The 25428-nt window shown below is 44.0% G+C and overlaps 1 protein-coding gene across 1 annotated transcript; it reads left to right on the top strand.

Annotated features, from left to right (window-relative positions):
• Positions 1-38: 38 nt before the first annotated feature.
• Pole2 (DNA polymerase epsilon 2, accessory subunit) lies at positions 39-24613 on the top strand. Its single transcript, XM_032907854.1, has 19 exons — positions 39-114; positions 1595-1695; positions 4548-4623; positions 5277-5354; positions 5706-5799; positions 11693-11767; positions 13324-13407; positions 13961-14017; positions 14648-14696; positions 15254-15326; positions 16769-16941; positions 17317-17406; positions 17739-17793; positions 18916-18975; positions 19060-19137; positions 20620-20728; positions 22023-22199; positions 23365-23432; positions 24517-24613. Exons 1-19 carry the CDS (start codon positions 47-49, stop codon positions 24533-24535), a joined length of 1584 nt encoding a protein of 527 aa, XP_032763745.1. The 5' UTR covers positions 39-46; the 3' UTR covers positions 24536-24613.
• The last annotated feature ends 815 nt before the right edge of the window (positions 24614-25428 follow it).

Below are 25428 nucleotides of genomic sequence, written 5' to 3'. Positions count from 1 at the left end.
ACTCCCGGGGAGGGCGGGGCTTCGACGGTGGCGCCAAATCACAAACATGGCGCCCGAGCGGCTGCGGAGCCGCACGGTCTCAGCTTTCAAGCTTCGGGGCTTGCTGCTCAGGAGGTGAGTCTCGAGAGGCAACCTGTCCCGCCGCAATGCCCTATCTAGAACATTCTGTCGTAAGAGGCGAGGTCGATCTGGTGCATCCGAGGCTGTAGAGCCTCCCTAGTTTTCTGCGACCCTGGCGCCGGGTGCAAATGTTCCTTCCAGTCTGGGCGGAGCTGCGCTGCGGCGCGGAACTGAGCGGAGATGTGGGTTTGCTGGCTTCTGATCGGCGTAGGTCCCCGCCTCTGCAGGATGCGAGTCATTACAATGTTACTTCTGAAAGTTACAGATTTGTCAAAGGAGAGACCTGGGTGAATCCATATGCATGTCTGCTGGCGATTTATATTCTAGAGTATGAGTCTCTCAACCCGTCACTCTGTGGGATTCGTATTGCTTGGAGAAATGTTTTTAGTTTTTTTCTTTTAGATTTCCTAGCTTACAATTATTTGCCCCAAAAGGAGGTTTTCCTGGCGATAGTGTGCCTGTTTAGTCTTGAAGAATGAACATATATCTAAGAGCTCTCTTATTACAATTTATATTTTATAATACACTTTACGTTTAAGTACCTGCTGAGGTCTGTATACCTTTTTGAGACAATTTAAGTGTTTTGTTTTCGTAACTGTGAACTTTATGTTTTGCCCAGTAGTGTCCAAAAGCCAGCCTGGGTATACCCGGAGGGGCGGGTAGGGGAGAAGTGATGAATTTAATTTGGTTATCCTTGACATTTGAAGAGAGGATTAATTGAAATAGCTTTTCCTTTCACTTAAAATGTACTATTATTAAGCCGTCGGAAGCTCATTAATTGACTCAGTGAGACATAGACTCAAAAATCTTTTAGCTTCAAAGCACCGTGTGTGGAATAAAACACCATAGAGCTTTCCTGTGGGAAGACAGTGTGTTATCCAGTGTAACAGATTACCCTGTGGTTAGAGACTAAAACTGCACTCATGGTTTGGCCTGCATTTACTGTAGGCCAGGAATCCAGCACAACATTAATCTCAGCACTCCGGGGGCAGAGGCAGGTGAATCTCTGTAAGTTCCAGGACAGCCAGGGCTACACAGAAGCTCGGTCTAGAAAAACAAACAAAAACTTAAATCAGAGTTTCAGCTTTGAGTCTCATACACTCCAGTTATAATAGGATCATCTCAAATGTCCAGCTCATGTAGATACTTTAAAAAGGTATTTTACGATGATCGGTTGCCGGGATATATTATTTTACTTGTACACTTATTTTTTAATTAACTGTTTCAAGCATTGACACTTCAGTGTTAGAGGGAGAACTGAATTTTTTGTGATGTTAGATTTTTAATAAAGCTTGAGTTTTATAAGATTTGAATAAAAGTTTACCACCACCAGTTTTATTACACAGGGATGGAAGGGTGGTTTTATTCAGAAACTGTAGGCAAAATGAGAACCACTTGAAGGGAGAAGGAAATGGGCACGTTCTGAATGCTGAGAAATTCATGGTCTCATCATTTTTTTTTTCCCTCTCACTAGTGAAGCCACTAAGTATCTCACTGAAGCTCTCCAGTCTGTCACTGAATTGGAGCTCGAGGAGAACCTAGAAAAGATCATCGATGCAGTTGAAAAGCAGCCCTGTAAGTAACCTTTTCTGAAGATGCTTAGATTGTTAGAGCTTTGTGTAGCTTTGTGTCCTGATTTAGATCTAAAAGGAAACTGAGGCTCTATTATTAACATAGTCCAGAGCTCTGACATCTACACACAGTAGTATCTTTTCCCAAGGGGTCAGTTCAGTTGTGACCTCAGGATATTCTATTCCTTTTGTAATTCAGTATCTTGGGGAGGTGGAGTTGTCACTGCACCTTTTCTATATTTAACTGTTGAATTTGCTCTTGCCCTTTAAAGAATTTTATTATTGTTGTTGTTGTTGTTATTATTTTGCGTGTGTGTATACACATGTGCCTCGATACATATGTGGAGGTTGAACAACTTTGGAGCGGGTTCTTTCCTTTACCATGTGGGTCTGAGGATCAGATTCATGTCACCAGAATTCTGTGGCAAGTGCTTTTACCTGCCGAGTCATGTTGTTGGTCCTTGTCTGATCCCCAATGGTCTCTTTTGCTCTTTAAACCTGTGACTGGCTTGTCAGGTTGGATACTCTTAAGTATTTGGGGGAATAAGAGAAAAGAAAGAAGGCCTACATTTCCTGGTCTGTCAGTTAAATACTTCGTCTGCTACCACAGGCACTGGCCTAGCAATGAGAAATGAACCAATGTTTCCACTGCCAGCAGGAGTTTTAGCTCTTTGTGGTGTGGATGCTAGCATCTTCAGTGATGTAGAAAGTCATGTGGTCCATGATACAGAGGAGAATTAGTTCTCCTCTCACTTCTAAAGGTGGGATTTTAAACATACTCTATATAAATTCCTTTCCAATAAAAGCTTAGGAAGTCATGATTATTATTAATCATCATATATTAATTTCAAATCACACATGGTATTCTTCCTGAAGACAGTGACACTTTCTGATCCGGCCTGAGTTTGTGTTACTCTTTAGCCTGTTTGGCTGTGTCCCTGGGCTGGTACTCAAAGTCCTTCTCCCCATCAATAAGAAATGGGTATATTGCTGGGTGTGTAGTACACCCTGATCCTAGCACTGGAGAGACGGCAGATCTCTCTGGGTTTGAGTCTAGCTTGGTCTACATAGTGAGTTCAAGGCCAGCCAGGGCTACACAGTGAGACCATCTCAATAAACACAAACCGAACAAACAGAAAAAGCAGGCATGTAGATCTCAGTGCTGTGGAGCACCTGTCTAATGGAATACAGTTTATAAAATACTAAAGACACTGTCCGTAGATTTACCAAGTCTGCAGTTAAAGAGAGCTGTCATTTATTTACTCTTTCTCTCGTTACAGTGAAACACAGTAGTCTCGATTAAGTTATATTTCTCCAACCTCACTGAAGCTAACTGAGTTTATATTCCTAAACAATCTTTAGAAAACAGAGGCACATTATTAGATAATAAGGTATTATGACTGTATTTGACCATAGGAAAATAAGGTATCGACACGTGGCCTTTATGATTTTTCTGACCTAATAGTTTCTGTATATGGGTTTAACTAAACTTGGAATCCAAAATCAGAAATGCTCCCAAGTCTTCAGGTCAGTTTCTCACTTGACCTTTTATGACGAGTCACAGTATTGTAACAAGAACCTTCCTTAAGGCTGTGTGTAAAGTATACATAAAGCATAAAAAAGCCAAGCCTTTGGCAAGTGTTTGTACTAAAGTCACTCTGGAGGCCAGCCTGAACTGTGTTTGGAGGCCCTGTTTTAAAAAAGTTCATCAAGAGCTGGAGAGATGGCTCAGTGGTTGAGATCACTGACTGCTCTTCCTAAGGTTCTGAGTTCAACTCCCAGAAACTACATGGTGGCTCAAAACCATCTGTAATGGGACCTGATGCCCTCTTCTGGTGTGTCTGAGGACAGCTACTTATATACATAAATAAATAAATCTTTAAAAAAAAAAAAAAACCCAGAAAAGAATTTCATGGACTAGAGGGGTGGCTCAGTGTTTAAGAGCACTGACTGTCCTTGTAGAGGACCCAGACTCAGTTCCCAGCGCTCACATGGTGGCTCACAACCTCCTGTAACTCAATTTAGGGGATTGAATGTTTTCTTCTGGCTTCTGTGGGCTCCTTCACGAATGCTGTGCACAAAAATTTATGCTGACGCACATAAATACACATGAATAATAAATAATAAATATTTGGACTTAAAGGTCCCATCCCTACAAAATGTCATTTATGTATAGTATACAATTATTCTAAAAATCTTCAAAAGTCAAAAATCCAAACCTCTTCTTTTGTTAAACATTTTCAAATAAAAGATATTTGACCTATTGCAAAAATCCTACAATTGCTTTTTTTTTTTTATGTGTTTATTATTTTCAGAATTGCTATACAAATAAAGATGTTTGTTTTTTGCCTGGTGTGGTGGTACATCTTTAATCCTAGCAGAGGCAGAAGCAGGTAGATCTCTGTGAGGCCAGCCTGGTCTAAGAGTTTGAGGCCAGCTGTGGCCACATATTGAAACCCTATCTCTAAAAATTGGAATAGAACAGGTGCTTTTAGACCCTGGGCCATCTTTCTATTTGTTGTTTTTGTTTTGTTTGTTTTGAATAGAATGTAGCTTTATAACCCAGGCTAGCTTAGAACTGAGAGAGAGAAGAGAGAGAGAGAGAGAGAGATATGTTTCACAAAAGTGCTGGGATTACTGCTGTATGCTACTATATACAACCAAAGAACTAATTTTTATCCCTTGGTTTGGGACAAGGTTTCATGTAGCTTAAGTTGGCCTCAGATTCCCTATGTAGCCTGGGATAGACCTGAACTCTTGATTTTCCTTCCTGTAGATTCTAAGTGCTAGGCTTCTAGGTGGGAACTACCATACCTGAGTCTTCATGCCTGTTTTATTTTGAACTTCCTTTTTCAGTGTCGTCAAACATGATCGAACGATCTGTAGTGGAAGCAGCTGTCCAGGAGTGCAGTCAGTCTGTTGATGAGACTATGTGCGTGGGTAAAACGGACATCTTCCTGTGGAGGGTTACTAAGTGCTTACTTTCATGGGAAAACAATTAGTGCTCAATACTTCTACAGTACAAGTTGTCATTACATGTTTCATTTGCAGTGACAGCCTATGTTATAAATCTCATTATCAAGTGATTTGTCTTCACTGTGTTTTCTAGTAAGATTATAGTATTTGTATATTATTGACATAGTGTGTTTCTAGTCAGTCTGATTAAATAGTCTGTGTGCTGTAAATGAATTAAATTGAACATCAAAAGTATAATTGACTGGTTGGTTGTTTGAGACTGGCTAGGCTGGCCTTGGGATTTTGATTTTCCTGCTTTCGTCTTTCTAGTGTAGGGAGTGTAGGAGTCGGGTGGAGTGGGAGGTGTGGGAGGTGAGAGTGGAGGTAGGGTGGGGGTGCCAGTTGGGGGGGGGAGGCATCATCACTCCTCGTTCCTTTGTATCTCTCGAAAGTAGAATGTCACGCTAAAAACGTGATCCTCTTATTATTTGTGACACAATAAAAAAAAATTGATACATGGCTTGAGGAAAATGGGCAAGGTATTATGTACAAAAGATTATAATATGAATTATGCTTATAATATTTGAGTTTAATTAAAGTTCAGAACTGTTTTATGGGTTGTTTTTTCAGAGAACATATTTTCAATATCATTGGAGCTTTTGATATTCCACATTTTATATATAATTCAGAAAGAAAAAAGTTTCTTCCGTAAGTGTACCATGTTTCATTTATTGATATAAAATGACTTTAAGATTTACTTTATGTGTATGAGTGTTTGCCTACATGTTTGAGTATGTACCATGTGTGTACCTGGTGTTCCTGGAGTTCAGAAGAGGATCCCCTGGAGTTGGGGTTACAGACTGTTTTTAGCTACCATATGAGTCCAGAGAATTAAACTCAGGCCCTCTGCAAGAGCAACAACTGTACTTATCCACTGGGCCATCTTTTTATTTATCGATTAAATTAATTTCAATTGTATATTTTTTCACAAAGTATATTATGTTACATATATTATATAAACATATACATTGTGTTTTATATATATATATTTTTTTCTAGTCTATCAATGACTAACCATGCTGCACCAACCATATTTGGAACAGCAAGAGACAAAGCCGAGCTGTACCGTGAACGATACACCATTTTACACCAGGTAAGTTGGGAATGGGAGGACATCAATAAATTGGGGAGGGAAAAGAGCTTTGGGAAATCTCAAGGCTATTTAAAGGATTCACTTTTATATATTAAAGTTGGTCATGCAAGGCTGGGTTAGGTGGCTCATAGGTATAATCCCAAATCCGTGAGATTGCAGAGGTAGGAGATAGCTGCCAGTTCCAGGCCAGCATTGGGACTATGTAATAGGACGCTGTCCAAAGAAGGAAGGAAGGAAGGAAAAAGGAAAGAAGGTCCTTCTGTAGACCCCTCACAGGATCTGGGGTTGACACCGTATTAGAGAACAGAGATATGAAATACCTTTCCCTTAACTGATATTGAAGAGCGTGTCCAGAACTTAATACTTTCTGTTGAAGTGCCAGGCGTTGTTTAGCACCTTGCATGCATTATTTATTCACCTCCCTAGTCCACCAGTGCGAATAGACTCATGGATGCTCAACCTGTTCTACAAGTGAGGATTCTGAAGGCTAGAGAGGTCACATGGAGAGAGTTGGGATAGGATTCAGACTCAGTCTGCTCATCTCTCCAAAGCCCACACTACATGCCCTTCAAGCAAGGGGGAATTTTGTTGCGCTCTAAAGTTATACAGTGTATTCAATAGAAGAACCAGGGAGGGTTTCAGGGAGTTCTATGCAAACTATAAAATGAGTTCAGTAGTAGCCTGGGCATATAAGGAGGCCCTGTGTCAAAACAGAAATCAGGAAGTCCTGTGGATACAGCTCAGTGGTACAGGGCTTGCCTGGCATGCATTGGACCCTAGGCTCAATCCCCAGTACCACAAAAACAGATAAGGTGAGGGATTTATGGCAGATTGTGTTCCAGTCATCTGCAACAACATAGTCAAGAGTGGATACATCAATGCAGGTCAGGGGCAGAGGGCAGAGATCTGGAGAAGGGCCGAGAAGGGTGAACCAGGCATCCGCAGTGAGTGAACAACTGGGGCTGTGAGTAAAAGACCCGGAGAGAAAGGAAGGTGGACCCAGCAAGGCAAGAGTTCAGATCAGGGGTGCCTGGGGTGGTGGCGTGTGGTGGGAGCACAGGAGGTCTGAGAACTCCTGTTCTCTGCAGCTTCTGTCACGCGCAGTCGTCCTGAGCTGCAGCTCTGACCCTGTCATGGCTGTGCATGGGCATCTTTGAGGACGGCTGCGGCTGTGGAGTGGAATACTTAGGCCTGTGCTTGAGATCTCCCATCATTCACGTTTGGCCTCCTCTGTACTTGGCTCTGTTTGGCTGGAGGCAGATGGAAACTGTTTGCTCTTCTGTTTCTGTCCCTTTGCTTATACTGCTGGCTGTACTTCTGACTCCAGAAACCCACTGTGAACGCCCCAGTTCTGGAAGACCCCTCTCAAATCCCTCTATCATTTTGAAGCTTTCCTTCTTTTTTTATTATTGTACAAAATGTTTCATTATGAACGTGTACTTTGATCTCACCTCTCTTCCCGTCAGTCACTCTCGTCTTCTCTCCGTCATGATCCCTTGTCTACTTTCTTGTCTTTCTGAGTGTGAGAGTGAACATACAGTGATTCCTCCTTCCCAAGATTGTTTATTTAGTGTAGGATGCTCTCCAGCTCTGTCCGCACATCTGAGGAGGTTTGTTTGTTCTTTGTGGCCGAATAATATTCCATTGCGTGTGTCTGCTGGCTTTGCTGCCTTCCAGTGTATGCCAGGACTCATGCAGCATGATCACATGGGGTGTGTGTGTGTGTGTGTGTGCGTGTGCACATGACTGTCTGTCTGTCTGTCTGTGGACCAAGGCCAGCCTGATTCGCATTGAGCCACATCCCCAGCTTGTTCTAGTTTACTGTGTGTCAAGCCTCCACACTGATTCCCTCCGTTGCTGGAGTGATGTTCTCATCCACAGTGCATCGGGTGTGTCTGTGCATCTCCTCCTATCTAGCATTACCACTGAAATTTGTTTCTTTTTAAAAAGACTTTTATTTGTGTACGTGTGTCTCTCTGTGGGTGTCTGCGTTATGTATGTAGATATTCTCAGTGGTCGGAAGCTCGTGTTGGCTCTTCTGCAGCAGGTGTTGGAGGAAGCTGTAAGCTGCCTATGTGTTGTAGTAAATACTTAATCTCAACCGGGGTTTTCTATTCTGCCTTTGACCATTCAGTTCCCAGATAAAAGACACACAACCTTTATATCTATAATAAGTCCGTAACTCACTAGAGCTGGGCAGATATCTACCCTCTAAGCTATTGGCATTTACTTCCCCATCCATAACCCCAAGTTATAACTTACTGTGTTTCCTCTGGGCTGCTCTTAACTCCAATTAGCCAGCCCCATGGCCATTTTTCCATGACTCCCCGACCCATGGTGTTGTCTTCTCTCTCCACCTGCTCCCTTTTTCTCTTCGTGGTCTCTGCTCAGACCCCCAGCCTGGGAACCAAAACTACCTATTCTCTGCTGCCCACCTCTAGGCTGTAGGCATGTTCACCAATCAGGCATAACTTGGGGGACAAGGTTACATAGTGTCACTTGGATCCATATGAGAATCTCCTTGTCCCTGCGGGCAACCAGATCGTGAGGCCAGTGTCAGCATTATAATAATGCATAGCAGAAGAGCAAATCTCAACACCTAGTGAATGCTGGGAAATGAAGCCAGGTCCTCTGGGAGAGCAGGAAGCACTCGTCACTGTGGGGTCATCTCTATTTCAGGTTTCTCCATAGCCAACCTAGCTGGGGTGAGACACAACCTCATGTTGCTTTATTTACATTTCTCCTTTCTAAACTTTCATTTATTTCTATCTCTGTGTGTATGATGTTTGGGGACCACACATGCCGTTGCCCTTTTGTGGAGGACAACTTTTGGGAGTAGGTTGTCCCTTCCACTTTTCCATAGGTTCCAGGGATTGAGCTCAGGCTTGGAACTCACTCTGTAGACCGGGTTGGCTTCTATCTCATAGAGATCTGCCCGCCTCTGCCTCCTGAGCGCTGGGATTAAACGTGTGCACCACCACCGCTTGGCGGATGTTGGTTATTTCTGAATGTGTTTTTTTGTTTGTGTGTTTGTCTGAGTGTGTACGCAAGCATAGGGTGTGTCCCCATGCACCTACAGGCAAAACCTAGAGGACATTCATTGTCCTCCTCTGCCGTCTCTCTTATTCTCTGTCGAGTGTCTCTCGCTGAATCTGGAGCTTGCTTTCCAGCTGGGGTAGTGGCCAGCATGTCCCAGCGGTCCCACTGTGTCCATTTCCACCATTTCCTCAGCATTGGGGTTACTGGTGTGCACAGCCACGCTGAGCTTTTCCGGTAGGTACTGGGGATCTGAACTCAGGTCTCCTTGCCTGTGCAGCTGCTTACCCACCGGCCATCTCCCAAGCCTTTAATTTTGACACAGTCCCATTTCCTGGATCTGGTTACTGTAACCTGAGCTGTTGGCATCCTACCCAGTAAGCTGTCAACTCGGTCTCTGTCTTGAAGTGGTTTTTTTTTTCCTGCTTCCTCTTGGTAGTTTCAAAGGCTCATCTCTTAGACTAAGGTCTTTGAGTCATTGTGAACTGACTCTTTGTACAGGATGAGACACAAACCAGGCTTCGTTCTGTGTGTGGGAACCCAGGTTCCCAGCACCATTTGTCAGAGAGTCTCTCCTTTCCCCAATGTGTATTTCTGGCACCTTTTGAAAATTTGGTGGCTGTGACTTTGTGTTATTTCTGGGTCCTGGGTTCTGGTCTGTCGGTTGGCGTGTGTTTTTGTCCCGGTACCAGGCAGGTTTTGTTACTATGGCTCTGTAGCATAGCTTGAAATCGGGGACTGTTCTCGCTCAGGATTGCTTTTGCTCGTCAGGGCTTTTGTGCTTTCATAAGAATTGTAGGTTTTATTTTTGTTTGTTTCTGTTTCTATCCAGAATGGCATTGGAATTTTGATGGGGACTGTATTGAATGTACATGTTGTTTTTGGTAGTACAGCCGTTTTTACAGTATTTGTTCTGCCAACTTACAACCACGGTTGTGCTGCTTACCACCTGCAGCCTCTCTTGGTCTCCGGTTGGATGCAGTTTGTTTCTTACCAAGCCCACTGAGCAGTGTAACTACTGTGTAACAGTGTAACTTACTGTGAAACCCAATTATGCAAACTGACCCGCCTACCACAGGTTTCTGTTTGTTTTTACTCTGCAACGTTTGCCTCCTGCTCTTAACAGAGATGTGATCAATTAGCTGTCAATCACTTTTTTCCTCCCACTCGTGTCTGAGACATGCTGTTGCTTGTGTGAGTAACGTTGGCCTTAAGTTCCCTCAGCCCAACTCCAGATCTTCCTGCCCCAGGCCCTCCTCATAGATTTCGGCCTACGGTGTTTCGAATGAGTCACTTAGCCCTTCCTTTTGTGTTCCTCAGCTGTGAGATCGGATGTGAACTGAAGTCTGCTCACATTTTCACTGTATTTATTTTCCTGAAACAAATTTGAGTCTGTCATTATTCTACTTCAGATTTATTTTCAGAGAGTGTCTCTAGCTTCTTGGGCTAGCCCAGATTCACTGTTTAGGGTGACCTTGAACTTCTGATTTTCCTGCTCTGCCTCTGCAGTGCTGGGATTACAGGCATGTGCCACCATGGCCAGAAGTCCTCTGGTGCTAGGGGCGGAACTGAGAGAGAGCTTTGTGCACCCCAGGCAAGCATTCCCAAGCTGAGCCGCCGTGTCTCCAGCTCTTCAGCTAAGCATTTTTTTTTTTTTCAATTTAAGATTGTGAAAAACTACTCAAAAGTGACTAAACCGAAGAAGGAATGTATCAGTTTGGCCACCAGGAAGACTAGAGGGCTGTGGTTTTATGCCTGGCTGGATCTAGTTACTCATACAATAAACGTCATAAAGCTCCTGTCTTTTCTGTATCTCAGTGTTTAAAAATTATTACTATTGTTGTTATTATTATTATCCTTTTATTAGACCTTGTCACCGCCTGCATCGGGGACAAAAGATGGGAGCCATGTTGGCCTTGGTGTGTTGCCAGGTTTGGGTTCTAGTGCACCTTTTTTGCAAAAAGGATTATCCTTTCAAAACGTTCTCCTTATGGGGTGATGGAAATGGCCACTGGTAGCCATGGCAACAGCCAGACAGTGCTGTTGTCCTGGGGTCCTGGTAGAGGCTTGACCATCTCTCACTCGCTCACCCTTGCGTCAGCCCATGGGGCTCTGCTTTCATCTTTCGGGCCTGGGCTGTCTTCAGAGGGGAAAGGGGCGTCCGCCTGCCCAGAGTTCGTGAGTGATGGGAGGGGACAGACAGTCCTAGCTAGTCCCTTGCTCCTCATCTAGCAGTCGACCTTGTGCACACTCACACTAAACTTTGTGTGGGGTGGTGGGTGGTAGTCAGTCTTGACGAGATTGGGTGCTTTCTGAGGCTTGGTTGCAGACTGGTGGTTACTTGTGACTGTGAGTCTGACTGGAGCAAGACATGGCTGAGAATACTGCTGGGTGTGTTTGTGAGGGTACTTCGAGGGGCATGAAGGGATTTATCATCCCCACTCCAGCGTGGGCAGCACCATCCGTCAGTCTGAATACAAGCAAAGCAAGGCAGCAAGCTAAACAGCCGGGCCAGCCATTCCTTCAGTATTCATGGCTAGCGTGACTCTGGCTCTCACCCCGGAGCCTAGTTAAACCCTCCTCAAGCTCTTATGTCAGACAGGGTTGCAGGGTTAGATGAGAAACGAACTAATATGGAGCTGCCATAGGTCTGTGGTTGTTGGCGTTGGAGCTGGGCCCCGGGTTTGCAGTGGGGGAATCTCCAGGGATTTGCACGCTGTTTTATTAATACTGGTTTTCAGATGTGTGGAGAATAACCAACTGTGAGAGCTTGGAGGCGTTGCTTGTCTTCTGTGTTGTAAAGAATCTTTCTTTTAAATGTCTAGTTCAGTAATTCATAAGGATCTCTTTGTTCCAGAGGACGCACAGACATGAACTGTTCACTCCTCCGGTGATAGGCTCACACCCCGACGAAAGTGGAAGCAAATTCCAGGTTTGCACGTTGTCTTAATCAATTAGGGGTGTATCTACCAATGCAATTCGTGGCTGCTCCTTTGTACACTTACTTTAGTGTGTACTTGTGTGATGTGACACATGTGGAAGTCAGAGTTAGTTCTTGGTTCCACCGTGTGGGACCTTGTCATTATGTTTGGTGGCAATGATTTTCCCCAGTGACTCGTCCCACCTGCCTGGCTACTTTTAATTCAGTCAAAAAACTTTTTTTTCATTTTTTGCTTGAGACAAGATCTCAGTATGTTCCCTGGCTGGCCTGGAACTTGCTATATAGACGGGGTTGGCCCAAACACAGGCAAACCTCTGTCTCTCAGTGCTGTGATTAAAGCATGCACCACTGTGCCTGGGTAATTCATTGAAATTTAAGTGAAAATAGCCTGCGAACCCATTCAGCTGGTTTGTAGGCACCGCTACATGGTTGCTGGTGAGGCCGTGCCTAATGTGGGCTCCGTAGCGCTTCAGAGGAAGTTACTGCTCCAACTTTGGTGCCTGGGGCCGGGAAGCACCCATAGTCTCCGGCCTCCAAACCAAGTCCTGCATGGCTTTCTGAGTGGCTTCTCACCCTCCGCGCCCTTGCTCAGAATGTTGGTTGTTTCCTGTCCTGTTTTTGATCACCACGCAGCACAGACCAGTTGGGCTAAAATGTGCCACGCCATAGCCATTGTAGGGAGAACTTAAAGGAACTTTGGTTTCAATACTGCACCCCGCACCCCCACCCCATGTACCGAAGAGACAATAGAGTGAATGTGAGGACGCAGATGGGCCCTCGAGTTGTTGAAGTTGAGTGGAGAAGCTGTCCCCCCCCCCCCCGCCCCGTGCAACTTCCACGGTGAGTCCTAGACAGCACTGTCGTTTTAGTTTCCAACAGTCTGCCTGGCCACTGTCAGTCTGTCTGTCTTCTTCTCTAACACTCAGGATCCCACTTAGGGATGGCCCTTGCTCCTGCTGTCTGTGCCTCCCTGTTTTCCTGTGGCTCTAAATGGATTTTGAAGGGGCCCCCTCCCCCATTCAGTGTTCATTAGGTTCTCTTCCTTGGTAGGTCAGAATTCATTATGCTGAGGAGTCTGTTAGAGACTGGAGCAGCAGTACAGGATAGTGTTCAGACTAGTGCTTGAGAGTGGTGGTGCGGACCTGCGATCCCAGCACGCAGGTGGAGGCAGGAGAGTGAACTGAGGCTCATCCTCAGTGCTGTAGTGAGTCCAAAGCTGGCCTGGGCTTCATGGGACTCCGTTTCAAAAACCAGAAACTAACAAAAGTTAATGTTCAGTGGGGGCACACAAAGAGGAGACACTAATAGACCATCCCGTCTGTCCTGGACCTCACAGGCTGACCTCAGACACAGCCCTCCTGCCTCCTTAGGCATGAGAACCCATGTTGTCTTTGTTACATTTCTGCTCACTCTAGCTTTTCGTAGGCTAAAATTAAACTTGCTGGTTAATCTTCCTGTGCCAAAGCAGCTGTACATACTCAATGCTTACTTTTAAGAAAATTGGAATATGCTTTTAGTCTTTAAGTTTTTCTTCTGTTTTATTTTAGCTTAAAACAATAGAAACTTTGCTGGGTAGTACGAGTAAAGTTGGTGACGTGATTGTCCTTGGAATGATAACCCAGTTGAAAGAGGTAAGTGAAGATTGGCGGGCTTTGTCTTTTGCTTTTGGACGGGAGCTGGCGATGCGTTGCTGTGGCAATGCTTTTTCATAGAGAGCATGATCAGTAATAACCCCATCGCCTGGCTCCAGGTGCTGCGGTGTTAGTGGGAAGGCTGTCCAGGTGTGGATTTGCATAGCCTCCAGGTACGGCCCCACTGACCTCTGCCTGAACTGACTCTGGGTTTCCAAGTAAGCAATCTGCTGACCACATCCTGGTGGCCTGGAGGTTCTGGTCATTCTCTTAGCCTAAGGCACCTGGTGAGGCTGAATGGTAACCAGCCGGGGCCTTCCTCGACACCCTGTGGTTTGCAACAGTTGTTCCCTAATGTCTGCCAGTCTCAGGTAAGTGGTTAGTCTGAGGTTGCCAGTAAATAGACAGAAAAGTGTGGACTAGAAATTAGTCATATCTGCAGATCCACTTCTCTCTAATGTATCCTGTTGTCACACTAGGTACTATGTTAATCATTTGTAATAGTATTCGTTTTTATACAAATGTGAGCATATTTCATTTGATTGTGTTTTAGGGGAAGTTTTTCCTGGAAGACCCTACTGGAACAGTACAGCTGGACCTTAGTAAAGCTATATCCTTAAAAAAAAAATTCTGTCTAGATACACACTGTCCAGGATGGTACACACTTCTAATCCCAGCGCTCCGGGGGCAGAGGCAGGGGAAGGGGCAGGGGGCCTGGGGGGCAGAGGGGCAGAGGGGCAGAGGGGCAGAGGGGCAGAGGGGCAGAGGTGGATCTCTGTAAATTTAAGGTCAACTTTGTCTGTATAGTGAGCTCCAGGCCAGCCAGGCTACATAGCGAGACCCTGTCTCCCAAAAAAGGGGTGAGATGGGGCTGGAGAGATGGCTCAACAGTTAAGAGCACTGGCTGCTGTAGGATCTGAGTTAAATTCCCAGCACCCTCATGGCAGCTCAGAACACTGCAGTTTATTATTAAGAGTCCTTTTGAGGCCAGGCACGGGGGTCCATACTTGTAATTCTAGCATTTGGGAAGCAGAGGCAGAAGTTTTAGGAGTTTTGAGGCCAGCCTGGGCTACATGTCTCAACTTTTCCCTCCAATTAAAAAGACTTCCTCCCTTCAACATAAGCCCCTAAGAGAAATGTAAATCAGTGAAAAGCTAGAGATCCCTTAGGGCTCAGACTGTCTACCGACCTTCTTACCGTTCTGGGCATAGACTTGGATTGTTCCTCAGCTGCTCTGTACCAGTTCCACAGCGGCTTATACACTGAGGCATGCTTTGTGCTGGCCGAAGGTGAGTGTGCTTGCCCTTTTCACGTCCCTGCTTGACAGTAAAACTGTCCCTACTTGGGGAAGACACCTTAAGATGGAATTCCAGAGGGTATTCACCATGAGAACGTGACCTTGTGAGAAGGTGACTCTTCAGAACCAGGCTGAGGAACTTTCAGGGCTGGGGAAAGCACCTTGAGATCAGACAGGGGAGAAAGCTGTGAATACTGAAAACCTCTGACACGCACTTGTAAAACTGGAAAACTCTTCTGCACTTCATATAGGGTCACACACACAATCAGGCCCCATCTGAGTAGCTGTTCTCTGTTCTTCAGCTTGTGCTATGAACCCCCCCCAGCACCCTACCCACCCTAAAATATGAGTTTGTTGGGATTTGGTACACTTGTTTAATGTCATTTTCCTTATAAAATTTGCACTGTTTATAGCTCTGGAGTTAGATAGCTCAGGGTGATCGGTGATTTTTGTAGTTTAGTTCATTGCTTTATGTGACATGAATTTGCTTTTTCAAAAAAGGATAATTGAGCAGGTAGTAATGATTTGTTACCTGGTTGGTTTGTTTAGGTTGGTTTGAAGATCAAGTGTTTCATGCCAATGCCTTCGGATTTCCTCCCACTGAGCCCTCTAGCACCACAAGGTATTAAAGTGCCTGCTTTCAACGACACAGGAATTTGAATTTGTATATTGGCAGCAATGAACATAACTTATCAGTCACTGCAAGGTGTCAGATGAGAAAAAGCAATGGAAACTCACTTGCTTTAGCAGATCCGATGCCCTCTTGTGGCCTCCTCGGGTGGACACAGATTTACAGACACCAATGCTCACAAGTGTGGCATACTTTCTCTCTCTCTCTCTCTCTCTCTCTCTCTCTCTCTCTCTCTCTCTCTCTCTCTCCCTTCTCTCTCTCTCTCTGACTCTCTCTCTCTCTCTCTCTCTCTCTCCCCTCTCTCCTCCTCTCCCTCTCTCTCTCTCCCTCTCTCTCTCCTCTCTCTCTCCCCCTCCCCTCTCTCTCTCTCTCTCTCTCTCTCTCTCTCTCTCTTCTCTCTCTCCCTCCTCTCTCTCTCTCCTCTCTTCCTCCTCTCTCTCTCTCTCTCTCTCTCACACACACACACACACACACACACACACACACACACAAATATATCTTAAAGTGAAAAGAAAAAAATAGAATATAAAGGCATAAAGACAAAAATGTCATGAGTCTATGCTGTATAGATCTATATTTATGTCCCTATGTACATGGTAGGTCCTCCCTCGTCATTTCTGGAGTCCAAATCTCTGTAAATGTGCAGTGCTGCCAGGCATCCGTGGCTCCAGCCGAGTGAGGTAGATGGTAACACACTGCCCTCTTGTTCATACAGAAGGGGAGGTTGCACGGAGCTCCAGCCTGAGGCCCAGTAGGGAAGCAAGCGAGGACAGATGTAAATTGTTCCTTTGGCACCACAGTATACTGTTGCTTTAACCCTTCTTGAGCAGACTTGAACAAACGCCTATTCACCCCAGATGGGGTCAGTGGCAGAGCAAAGTAACAGTTCTACTCAAATCTACCTGGTAGGACAGTGGTTTTACTGAGCTCACAGTATCACAGGTGACATCACTTAAAAGTCTCACTCAAGCATGGACGAGACAGGACAGCATGGGTGGATCCATTCTTCCTGTTCCTCCCCAGTTAACTCCTGTATGAGCTGGCACCTCCCAAGACTGTAGCGGGGCAGGATGACACAGCAGTGACAGAGGGCTGGCATCTCCAGTGAGGTTCTATTAACCGGCCCCATCCCCAGTCTGTGAAGACTGCCTGAAGGCCTGACCTGTGGAGGTCCCTTGACACTCCTGGAGTTAGTCACAGCTGATCTGATTAAAATGGAAGTGGCTGCTGTGCTCTGAGGACAGCTTTTGAAGCATGCAAACTGAATATTCCTCTACAGACAGTTTTCATGCGTGTGTGTTTTAAATAATTTGCAGGCAACATAATTCATCTCTGGAATACTGTGTTGTTGCATGGTTGCTATAGCTGGTGTGTTTCTGCTTTCTCCATGAACAGACTATGGTATAGGCGATAACTGTGTTATAATTACATAGGGCGTACTATGGAAATATTAATTTTTTTGGAGGGCCTTCTAACGCGTCAGTGAAGGCTTCTGCAAAACTGAGACAGCTGGAAGAGGAGAACAAGGACGCCATGTTTGTGATTGTGTCCGATGTTTGGTTGGATCAAGTGCAAGTGCTGGAGAAGCTTCACGTAATGTTTTCTGGTACTTATTACTATTTTTTCTATCTTGAACGTTCTGAGGGATTGTGTTCTAAAACTAAATGTCACGTTGCCGTGGAGGGCCTCTGTGGGAATCTTAGATAGGGGATTTATTGAGCCATGATTAGAGGTCAATCTGAGCAACATAGGAAGACCTTGTTTTAAAAGGAAAACGAAGCCAAACTGAAGCTTTCATAGTTAAAGCCAGCCAGACTGATACCTGCCTTTAGTCCCATCACTTGGAAAACAGAGGCAGGTGAATCTCTATGAATTCTAGCCTGTCTGGGGCTACATAATATGATCCTGTCTCAGTAATAATCAAATAAATAAATAACACGAAATTCTCAGCCCTGAAAAGTAATGTTCTTCTGTTCCCTAGGTTATTCCCCTGCACCTCCGACCTGCTTTATTCTGTGCGGTAACTTTTCATCTGCACCATATGGAAAAAATCAAGTCCAGGCTTTGAAAGGTATTGAGGATCTTGCTACTAAGAGTGTTTCCAATCCTGGCCGTGGTGGTGCATGGCTTCGATCCCAGCACTTAGGTGGCAGAGGCAGGAGGAACTCTGAGTTTCTGACCAGCCTGCAATTTACTGTATACGTTCCAGGACAGCCAGGGTTACACAGAGAAACCCTGCCTTAAAAAACAAAACAAAAAATTGAGTGTTTCTATATTTATATGAACTATATTGATAAATTATATATAATATTTTTAATTTTATTAAAGATCTAGGGTTGTATTTAATCAACTGTAACTTTATGAACATCACAAATTAGATTAACTGTCTTTTATAATTTTCAGATTCCCTAAAATCTTTGGCAGACATAATATGTGAATACCCAAGTATCCACCAAAGGTAAAAGTCTCTATGACCACCTTTTTTTTTTTTAAATCCAAAATAGTTTTGTGTTTTTAAAAAATAAGCCATGAGGTTTATATCAATGATTACAAAGAAATTGCCTTTAGAAAAGAAAAGGTCAGTGGGCTGGAGAGATGGCTCAGCAGGTAAGAACTGGTTGCTCATCCAGAGATCCGAGTTCAATCCCCGGCAACTGCCTGGTAGCTCACAGCCATCTATAGTGTGATCTGATGCCATCTTCTGGCACTCAGGTGTACATGCAGACAGGACACTCATACAGAAAGCAAATAAATAAATCTTAGAAAGAGGGAGACAGAGAACGATTGAGAGCCCTGAGAGCCTAGGGTAATCCTCTCACCATGTGTGTTACACTACTCTCTGGGTTTACAGAGAAACAGGATGTAGAAAGGAGAGTGATAGCTTTATCCGTAGTTTTTGGTGATGCTGCTTATCCGGAGGAGGCCTCACGAGCCTCTGTAAAGACAGATTGATCCAGACTAGCAGGATGGCTCCATGGGCACAGGTGCTCACCTCCAAGCCTCATCACTGAGCTTGATTCCTGACATCCACGTGAAGGAGAAAATCAACTCCCACAAGATCTCCTCTGAATTTCACATGTGCGCCATAGCAGACACAGGCCCGCATGCGTGGGTGGGTGCGTGTTTGCGTGCTTGCATGCTTGTGTGTGGTCACACCACACTGTAATTAATAGAAAGTTTTGGGTTGGAGACTTTTTTTTTTCTTTTTTTCGGAGCTGGGGACCGAACCTAGGGCCTTGCGCTTGCTAGGCAAATGCTCTACCACTGAGCTAAATCCCCAACCCCAGGTTGGAGACTTTTAACAGTTTATTAAAATGCATAAAAAAAAATAAAAACTAGCTAGGCATTGTGGCACCGCAGTGCTGAGAAGACAGAGGCAAGAGGATTGCAGATTTAAGGCCAGCCTGGACTACATAGCAAGACCTCTACTCAAACAAAACACCCATGGTTCAGTTGAAGCAACTACTTAGTTTTGGCTTCTGGCGGTGTTGCATGTTGCTACTTCTAATGGCTGGTGTTGAATTGTTATGCAGTACTTGCATGTTGCTATTCTAATGGCTGGTGTTGAATTGTTATGCAGTAGCCGTTTTGTGTTTGTGCCTGGCCCGGAGGATCCTGGATTTGGTTCCATTTTACCAAGGTAATCTTTGTTCACATTTCATTTTGACAGTCAAGAGAACTGTGTAAAATTATAAATACACCCTACATCACGCTGTTTTTCTAGGCCGCCCCTTGCTGAAAGCATCACACAAGAATTCAGACAAAGGGTCCCATTTTCCGTTTTCACTACTAACCCTTGCAGGTGAGTCACCCAAAAATATCATTTGGTGATAAACTTTTCAGTTCATTTAAAAACTACTCTTCTAATTTATGAAATTTGACTGCTATAGTGTAGATCTAAAAATTAAATTTCATTTTAGATTCCTCAAGCTTTGAAAACTATTTTAACTATATTCAAATTCTTAACCAGTAGTGACTTTATGGTCTCTGTGTTGGCAACGGTATCGTCAACTTCCTCACACATGCCATACTTGTGGGTCCAGATGTCCAGTGTCCTGTCTGTCCGGATGTCCTGTAGATGAATGAACACTCTGATCCTGCCCCGAACCCCATCTCTCACCTGTTCTGGGGCTGACCCCATCTCATTTCGTGGCACCCCTGTCTTTGTAATTGCTCAGGCCATAACCAAAGAGGTTTCCCCTACACACGGTTTTTGAGGTAGCCCTGTCATCTTCTGAATAAAAGCTGAATCTGGTGACCTCTCACCACTGTGACCTGAGATCTTCTCTAGTCTGGCTCAGCAGCCTCTAGCTGCTGGTCTCTGGCTTCTTGTCCTTCCCCTGTGTAATCTGTTCTTTACACAAGAAAGCATATCATGTTGCTCTCCTGTCTTGAAGGATGGGGCCCCTGCTACTAACAGCCAGACCCTGGCAGTGACAGTCACGTCCTGACTGCAGGTGTGCCGTTACTGCTTTGACTTCCTAATTGCTTCCCTCACACAGTGTCTGTACCCCAAGCCTGCAAGGCGTGCTCCAGTCTTAGTCCTGTGTTGTGCCCCTTCCCTCTGCCTACAGAGCCCCTCCCTCTTCCACACATCTTAGCTGCTGGTCCACTCAAACCGGTGCTCAGGTCACTCACTCTGCCTGAGGAGCCTTCCCTGCTTTATCCTGTCTTTGTACCCTAGCCTTCCTTCCCAAGTGTGATCTCTCTTAACCTTTCTCTTTTCCCCAACATCAGTATCACATCTGTTTAATTTCTCTGCTCTCCTCCCTTGTCAGATACGCAAAGTGAATCTCTTTTTCTTCTGTTCACTCTTCAATTGCATCATGTCGGGCACATATCAAACACTGAGTGAAGGGCTGGGAGCACAGTGCACTGGTAGAGCTGCTTCCATGGGAAATGTAAGGGCTTGGTTCAGACCCTAACACTGTGCATGCGCATACTTAAACAGAGACAGAAAACCAGAGACAGACAACAGAGAGGGGGAGTCGGTGGCGGAGAGAACTAGTAAATAAGACTAGATTGGGGAAAGATAAGATGGACTGAGTCGGGGTTGGGGATTTAGCTCAGTGGTAGAGCGCTTGCCTAGCAAGCACAAGGCCCTGGGTTCGGTCCCCAGCTCCAAAAAAAAGAAAAAAGAAAAAAGAAAAAAAAAAAAGATGGACTGAGTCTCTGCTATACTGACCATTGAGAAGTCCAGCGGGGTTCCTTGATACTGCATTACTTTGCCTTTAAAATTATCTATTTTCCCCCAAGGTCAGATATTTAACCCGCTTTCTTTCAGAATTCAGTATTGTACACAAGAAATAATTATCTTCCGTGAAGACTTAGTGAATAAAATGTGTAGAAACTGTGTCCGCTTTCCTAGCAGCAGTTTGGATATTCCTACCCATGTAAGTAGACTTCTTTGATAAACTACTTTGTTTTATAGTTATTTCATTAATTTGTGTATAAGGGTATTTTCCCTGCATGTGTGTATGTGCACCATGTGTGCCTGATGCCTGTGGAGGTCAGAAGAGAGCATTGGATCCCTTGGGACTGGAATTACAGACCGTTGGGAGCCTCCATGTAGGTGCTGGGAATCAAACCCAGGTTTTATGCAAGAGCCACAGGGAACCACTGAGCCAGTGCTCCAGCCCCGGGTCTGGTTTTAAAATATATTGTTTTAAGCGTGTGTGTATCTTTGAGAATGTCTGTGCACGTGTATGTGCAGGTGCCCACAGAGGACAGAAGAGGGCACTGTGTCCCATGGAGCTGAGTTACACATGTGGGCAGGCAGCCTAGCATGGGGGCGGGATCTGAACTCTGGTCTCATGGCAGCCCATCTCTTCAGCTCTTCTGGGTTGTTTTTTTTTTTTTGTTTTTTTTTTGTTTTGTTTTTTGTTTTTTGTATTTACTGAACCATTTTAAAATTTGCATTTTATGAACATTTATTAAGCTCTGTTGTGCTTACATTTTGATGTTTCCTTGTGGTTTGAGGTAGTAATTGGGTTTTGTCTGCATATCAGGACTTGTGGCTTTCTACTGAAGAACCTAGAGAACAGCTGTAGGCCAGACCAAGCAGGAACCTTGTTTAAACTTCCCGTTTTCCCTTAAAGCTCTCAGATTTTACTTCTGAATATGTGTATAATTTTTATAAGATGTTCATATTTCTTGTGTTTATTACATATTTTGTATGGTGTGTTAACATCAGGAGGATATGCAGTGTTTATTTTGTAAATTCAAAGTTCCCAAATTTTCAATTGTCACTGAGATGTTTGAAAGTGAAGTAAATCACTTTTATTCAAACACGCTCTTAGCCTCCTCTGTAGCTAGGCAACAGGCATGTACTGTCATGTCCAGCACTATCAAATTGTTATTAACTGAAAAAATTGTTTTTGAGACAAGATCTCACACTGTAGCTCAGGCTGTCCTCAGATTGATGGCAGTCAATCTCCTGCCTCAGCCTGTGTGCTCTTCTTTTGGATCTGAATTAGTAGAGTTTGTTATATGCACAGCTGACTCAAAGGAGGGTCAGTGTTACGATAAATGATAATTTCATTCTAAGAGAATGTTTATTGATGGTTGATTCAAGGCTTCCTTGATTTGTAAATATTCTAGGTCTTCATGGAAACCAATAATGTAAAACTACTTGTGTCACTCTCCCTTCACAGATGAGCTGTTTTACTTTGTTGTGTTCTGTTGCAGTTCGTAAAGACTGTCTTATCTCAGGGACATCTGGCTCCTCTCCCTCTTTACGTGTCCCCCGTCTACTGGGCATATGACTACACTTTGAGAGTGTACCCGGTGCCCGATCTGCTGGTCATTGCAGACAAGTACGATCCGTTCACCGTGACCAACACCGAGTGCCTCTGCATAAACCCTGTAAGGATGTTGTGGGCGGTCAAGAGGATAAGTTTTCTTTCTTTTCTCTAATTTTAAAAGTTGTCTCCTTTGGGGGCCTGTGTATCAAGTGAGAATCCGTTCTCTCCCTTCCACCATGTGTGTCCCAAAGACGGCTCAGCATCAAGTTCCTTATGGATTAAACCTCTTTGACCCTGTAGCACATTCCCATGACTTCATAGAGATTAAAGTCATTGTTTCAATCAAATGTATAGTCAGACACTGATACAGTTTGGTATACATAGGAGATTTTTAAACTCTCAATATGTCATCATAACGTATTGTAAGTTTTTAAGTAACAAGCATACCAAACTGTAAAACCAAACAAGTATCTTTCCTTTTCAAAGTAGCGAAGCCATGTACTCTGCAGCTCCTCCTTGGGGATTGCTTTCAGGTCCCGTAACAGTTTCTTTAGCCTTGTTGATGATGTTGCTTGTCTTTTGAAAATTGTGACTTGTAGAAACAGCTCAAATGTCCAGAATCCAAGCATGATAAATGATAGCTGTGGTTTACTATTTCATTTTTATCTAGAACCCTGAAATATTCAAGCTGCTTTAGTCTGGAAATATGACTGAAAAGGAAAGCCTCTGTGGTAACCCTAGAGCTTCTTCATCATGGACAGTCGGTGTAGTTACCGCTCAGTGGCACTGGGGGACAGACTGGGATTCTGCCAGCCCGTTATTCAAGGGAATGGCAGGGAAGACTCCTAAAACAGGAGTCCGCCTTCTATGCATGTTCAGTATTTTATAGTACTACTTGATTCCACACTGAGAACCATGCTGAATCATTCCCAGTGACATTTGTTGGCATATGTCAACTTAAAAAATTACTAGATTGTGACATTTTATAGTAACTTCTCTATAAAGAACACTCTAGCATCTACTCTATTTTACCGCCACGCCTTATAATTTATAACTAAGAAATGTGATTCTGCGTGACTATGGTGGCATACACCTTTAATCCCAGCTCTTGGAAGGCAGAGGCCAGCCTGATCTACAGAGCTAGTACCTGGACAGCCAGGGCTATACAGTCAAATCCTGTCTTGAGAAAAAGAAAAGGAAGGAAGGAAGGAAGGTAGGTAGGTGTGATTCTAGAAATAGGAATTATTCTATACAATAGTCACTTATGGGTATTTTTGTCTTCAAAGGGCTCCTTTCCAAGAAGTGGATTTGCATTTAAAGTTTTTTACCCTTCCAGTAAGACAGTAGAAGACAGGTAAGCCTGCCCATCAAACACAGCTGCGGTTTTCTCTTGGGTCTGTATTGCTGAACGTCACATTTGACAGATAGGTTTAGATTTTCCTTGTGTGTCTGGTCTTGGTTGCTGTTTATGTTGACAAGGACTTTCTTCTCTGGCTGGCTGTGTAGATGGCCTTGTTCCCACAGGGATAACACATGAAGATGCTTCCTATTCAAAGCATAGGTAAACGGGCAGCAGAGTAGAGAGAGAAGCTGGATGTATGTAGTGGTGGGATTCAAAGGTCTTAGAACAAAATGATCACCAGGTAAGAGTGGTGCCAGAAGCAGCATCAGAGTCCTGGAGCTGGAGTTACAGGCAGTTGTGTGCTGCCCGATGTGGGTGCTGGGAATTGAACTCTGGTCCTCTGCAAAAACATCAGAGTTTTAAGCCACCTCTCCAGCTCCTAAACTACTTTCTTTTGGAGACAGGGTCTTACTGTGTAGCTGGGATTATAGGCATGTGCCACTATACCCAGGTTTTGGAGTATGTGTTTTTAAAGCATAACCCCCACCCCACCCTATAGTGGGAAATATCAAAAAATGAACACCATCCCACACCACACTGGGCACTGACAGGCCACATGGTACCAGCAGGGGGGTCTCATCTAGGCAGACTCTCTGGCCCAGAGCTCTCAAAATGTCTCCACCCGACCACCCAACTCGCTAAGTTCCCCATCTCATTCTGCTATAGAGTGAACTCAGGGTCTTGAATGTACTAGGGAAGAATTTTACCTCTATCCCCAGCTCTTTTATTTCTGAGGGTAGCACAGGCTTGCCTGAACTTGCAGTCTTACCTCAGCCTCTGGAATGGGTCACATCACACTCGGCTTCTGTTTCTTATGCTTGCTTTTTTGAGCATTGGCTTGGAGCAATCTTTCCTTTTTTGATCAGACTTTTATAAAGAAATCTCTTTAGGAGAATAAGCTGGCTATGAGACACATTTTTAGTGTTTCCTCTTGAATTTTAACACTGTGAATGCATTAACTGACCTCTTTAAACATAACTTCAACTAAGTAGCAAGAAAGGAGCAGTTGCTCACTGCTTTTATTTTTCTATTTCAGCAAACTTCAGGGCTTTTGAGACCGATGAGAATACGTGAAATGAACTTTCTTATTTTTATCTTATGTATTTTGTAAATTAAATTGTAATAAACCTATAGTAAACCTTAGAATGTTCTACCCAATGTACTTTATGAAAATTTGGTACTATGTTATACTTCAGCTTTTATAGAGAATTTCTTGGTAGTCTCAAAAATAAGTACACATCTGCACTTGTTTCCTTGTTTCCATGCTAGTTACACTCCAGTGTAAAAAAAATACTGGAAATTTTGTGAATTGTTTTTAATCTAACTTGAGTTATATAACTATATAACCATAGTAATTCTAATAATATATTAACAGGTTTTTTAATTATTTAGCCAGAAAATTTCTTCTTAAAAAGTTGAGGGGTTGGGGATTTAGCTCAGTGGTAGAGCGCTTGCCTAGGAAGCGCAAGGCCTTGGGTTCGGTCCCCAGCCCCGAAAAAAAAAAAAAAAGTTGAGGAAAATCTGTCTTTGGAGTATTGGTATATTTACTACATAATTACCCATAACTGCCTTTTGGCAGTGGAAATTTTAAAGATTTATTTATTATATATATACACTGTATATCTCTTCAAACACACCAGAAGAAGGCATCAGATCTCATTACAGATGGTTGTGAGCCACCATGTGGTTGCTGGGATTTGAACTCAGGACCTCTAGAAGAGCAGTCAGTGCTCTTAACCACTGAGCCATCTCTCCAGCCCGGCAGTGGAAATTTTAACTATTCCGTAGGGTGGGTTGGTCAGTCAGTAGGTCTGTCTATCTGGTTTTTCAAGACAGGTTTCACTATGCAGCCCTGGGTATGTATCTGCATTTTCAAGACAGGGTCTCATTATATAGCCCTGGCTGTCCTAGAACTCGATCTGTAGACCAGGCTGGCCTTGAGTAGAGA

The sequence above is a fragment of the Rattus rattus genome, chromosome 7 (assembly GCF_011064425.1).
Source record: "Rattus rattus isolate New Zealand chromosome 7, Rrattus_CSIRO_v1, whole genome shotgun sequence".
In the NCBI taxonomy this organism is placed as follows: Eukaryota; Metazoa; Chordata; class Mammalia; order Rodentia; family Muridae; genus Rattus; species Rattus rattus.
Note: the sequence above shows the minus strand (reverse complement) of the source record. Positions and strands in the feature narration are given on the sequence as shown.

Excerpts from the sequence above, each read along its gene's own strand:
- Pole2 (XM_032907854.1), top strand. The coding sequence starts at position 47 with ATGGCGCCCGAGCGGCTGCGGAGCCGCACGGTCTCAGCTTTCAAGCTT. Across the intron at positions 11,768-13,323 it reads AAAGTGGAAGCAAATTCCAG|CTTAAAACAATAGAAACTTT; the intron begins GTTTGCACGTTG and ends GTTTTATTTTAG. Across the intron at positions 14,697-15,253 it reads ATGCTTTGTGCTGGCCGAAG|GTTGGTTTGAAGATCAAGTG; the intron begins GTGAGTGTGCTT and ends TGGTTTGTTTAG.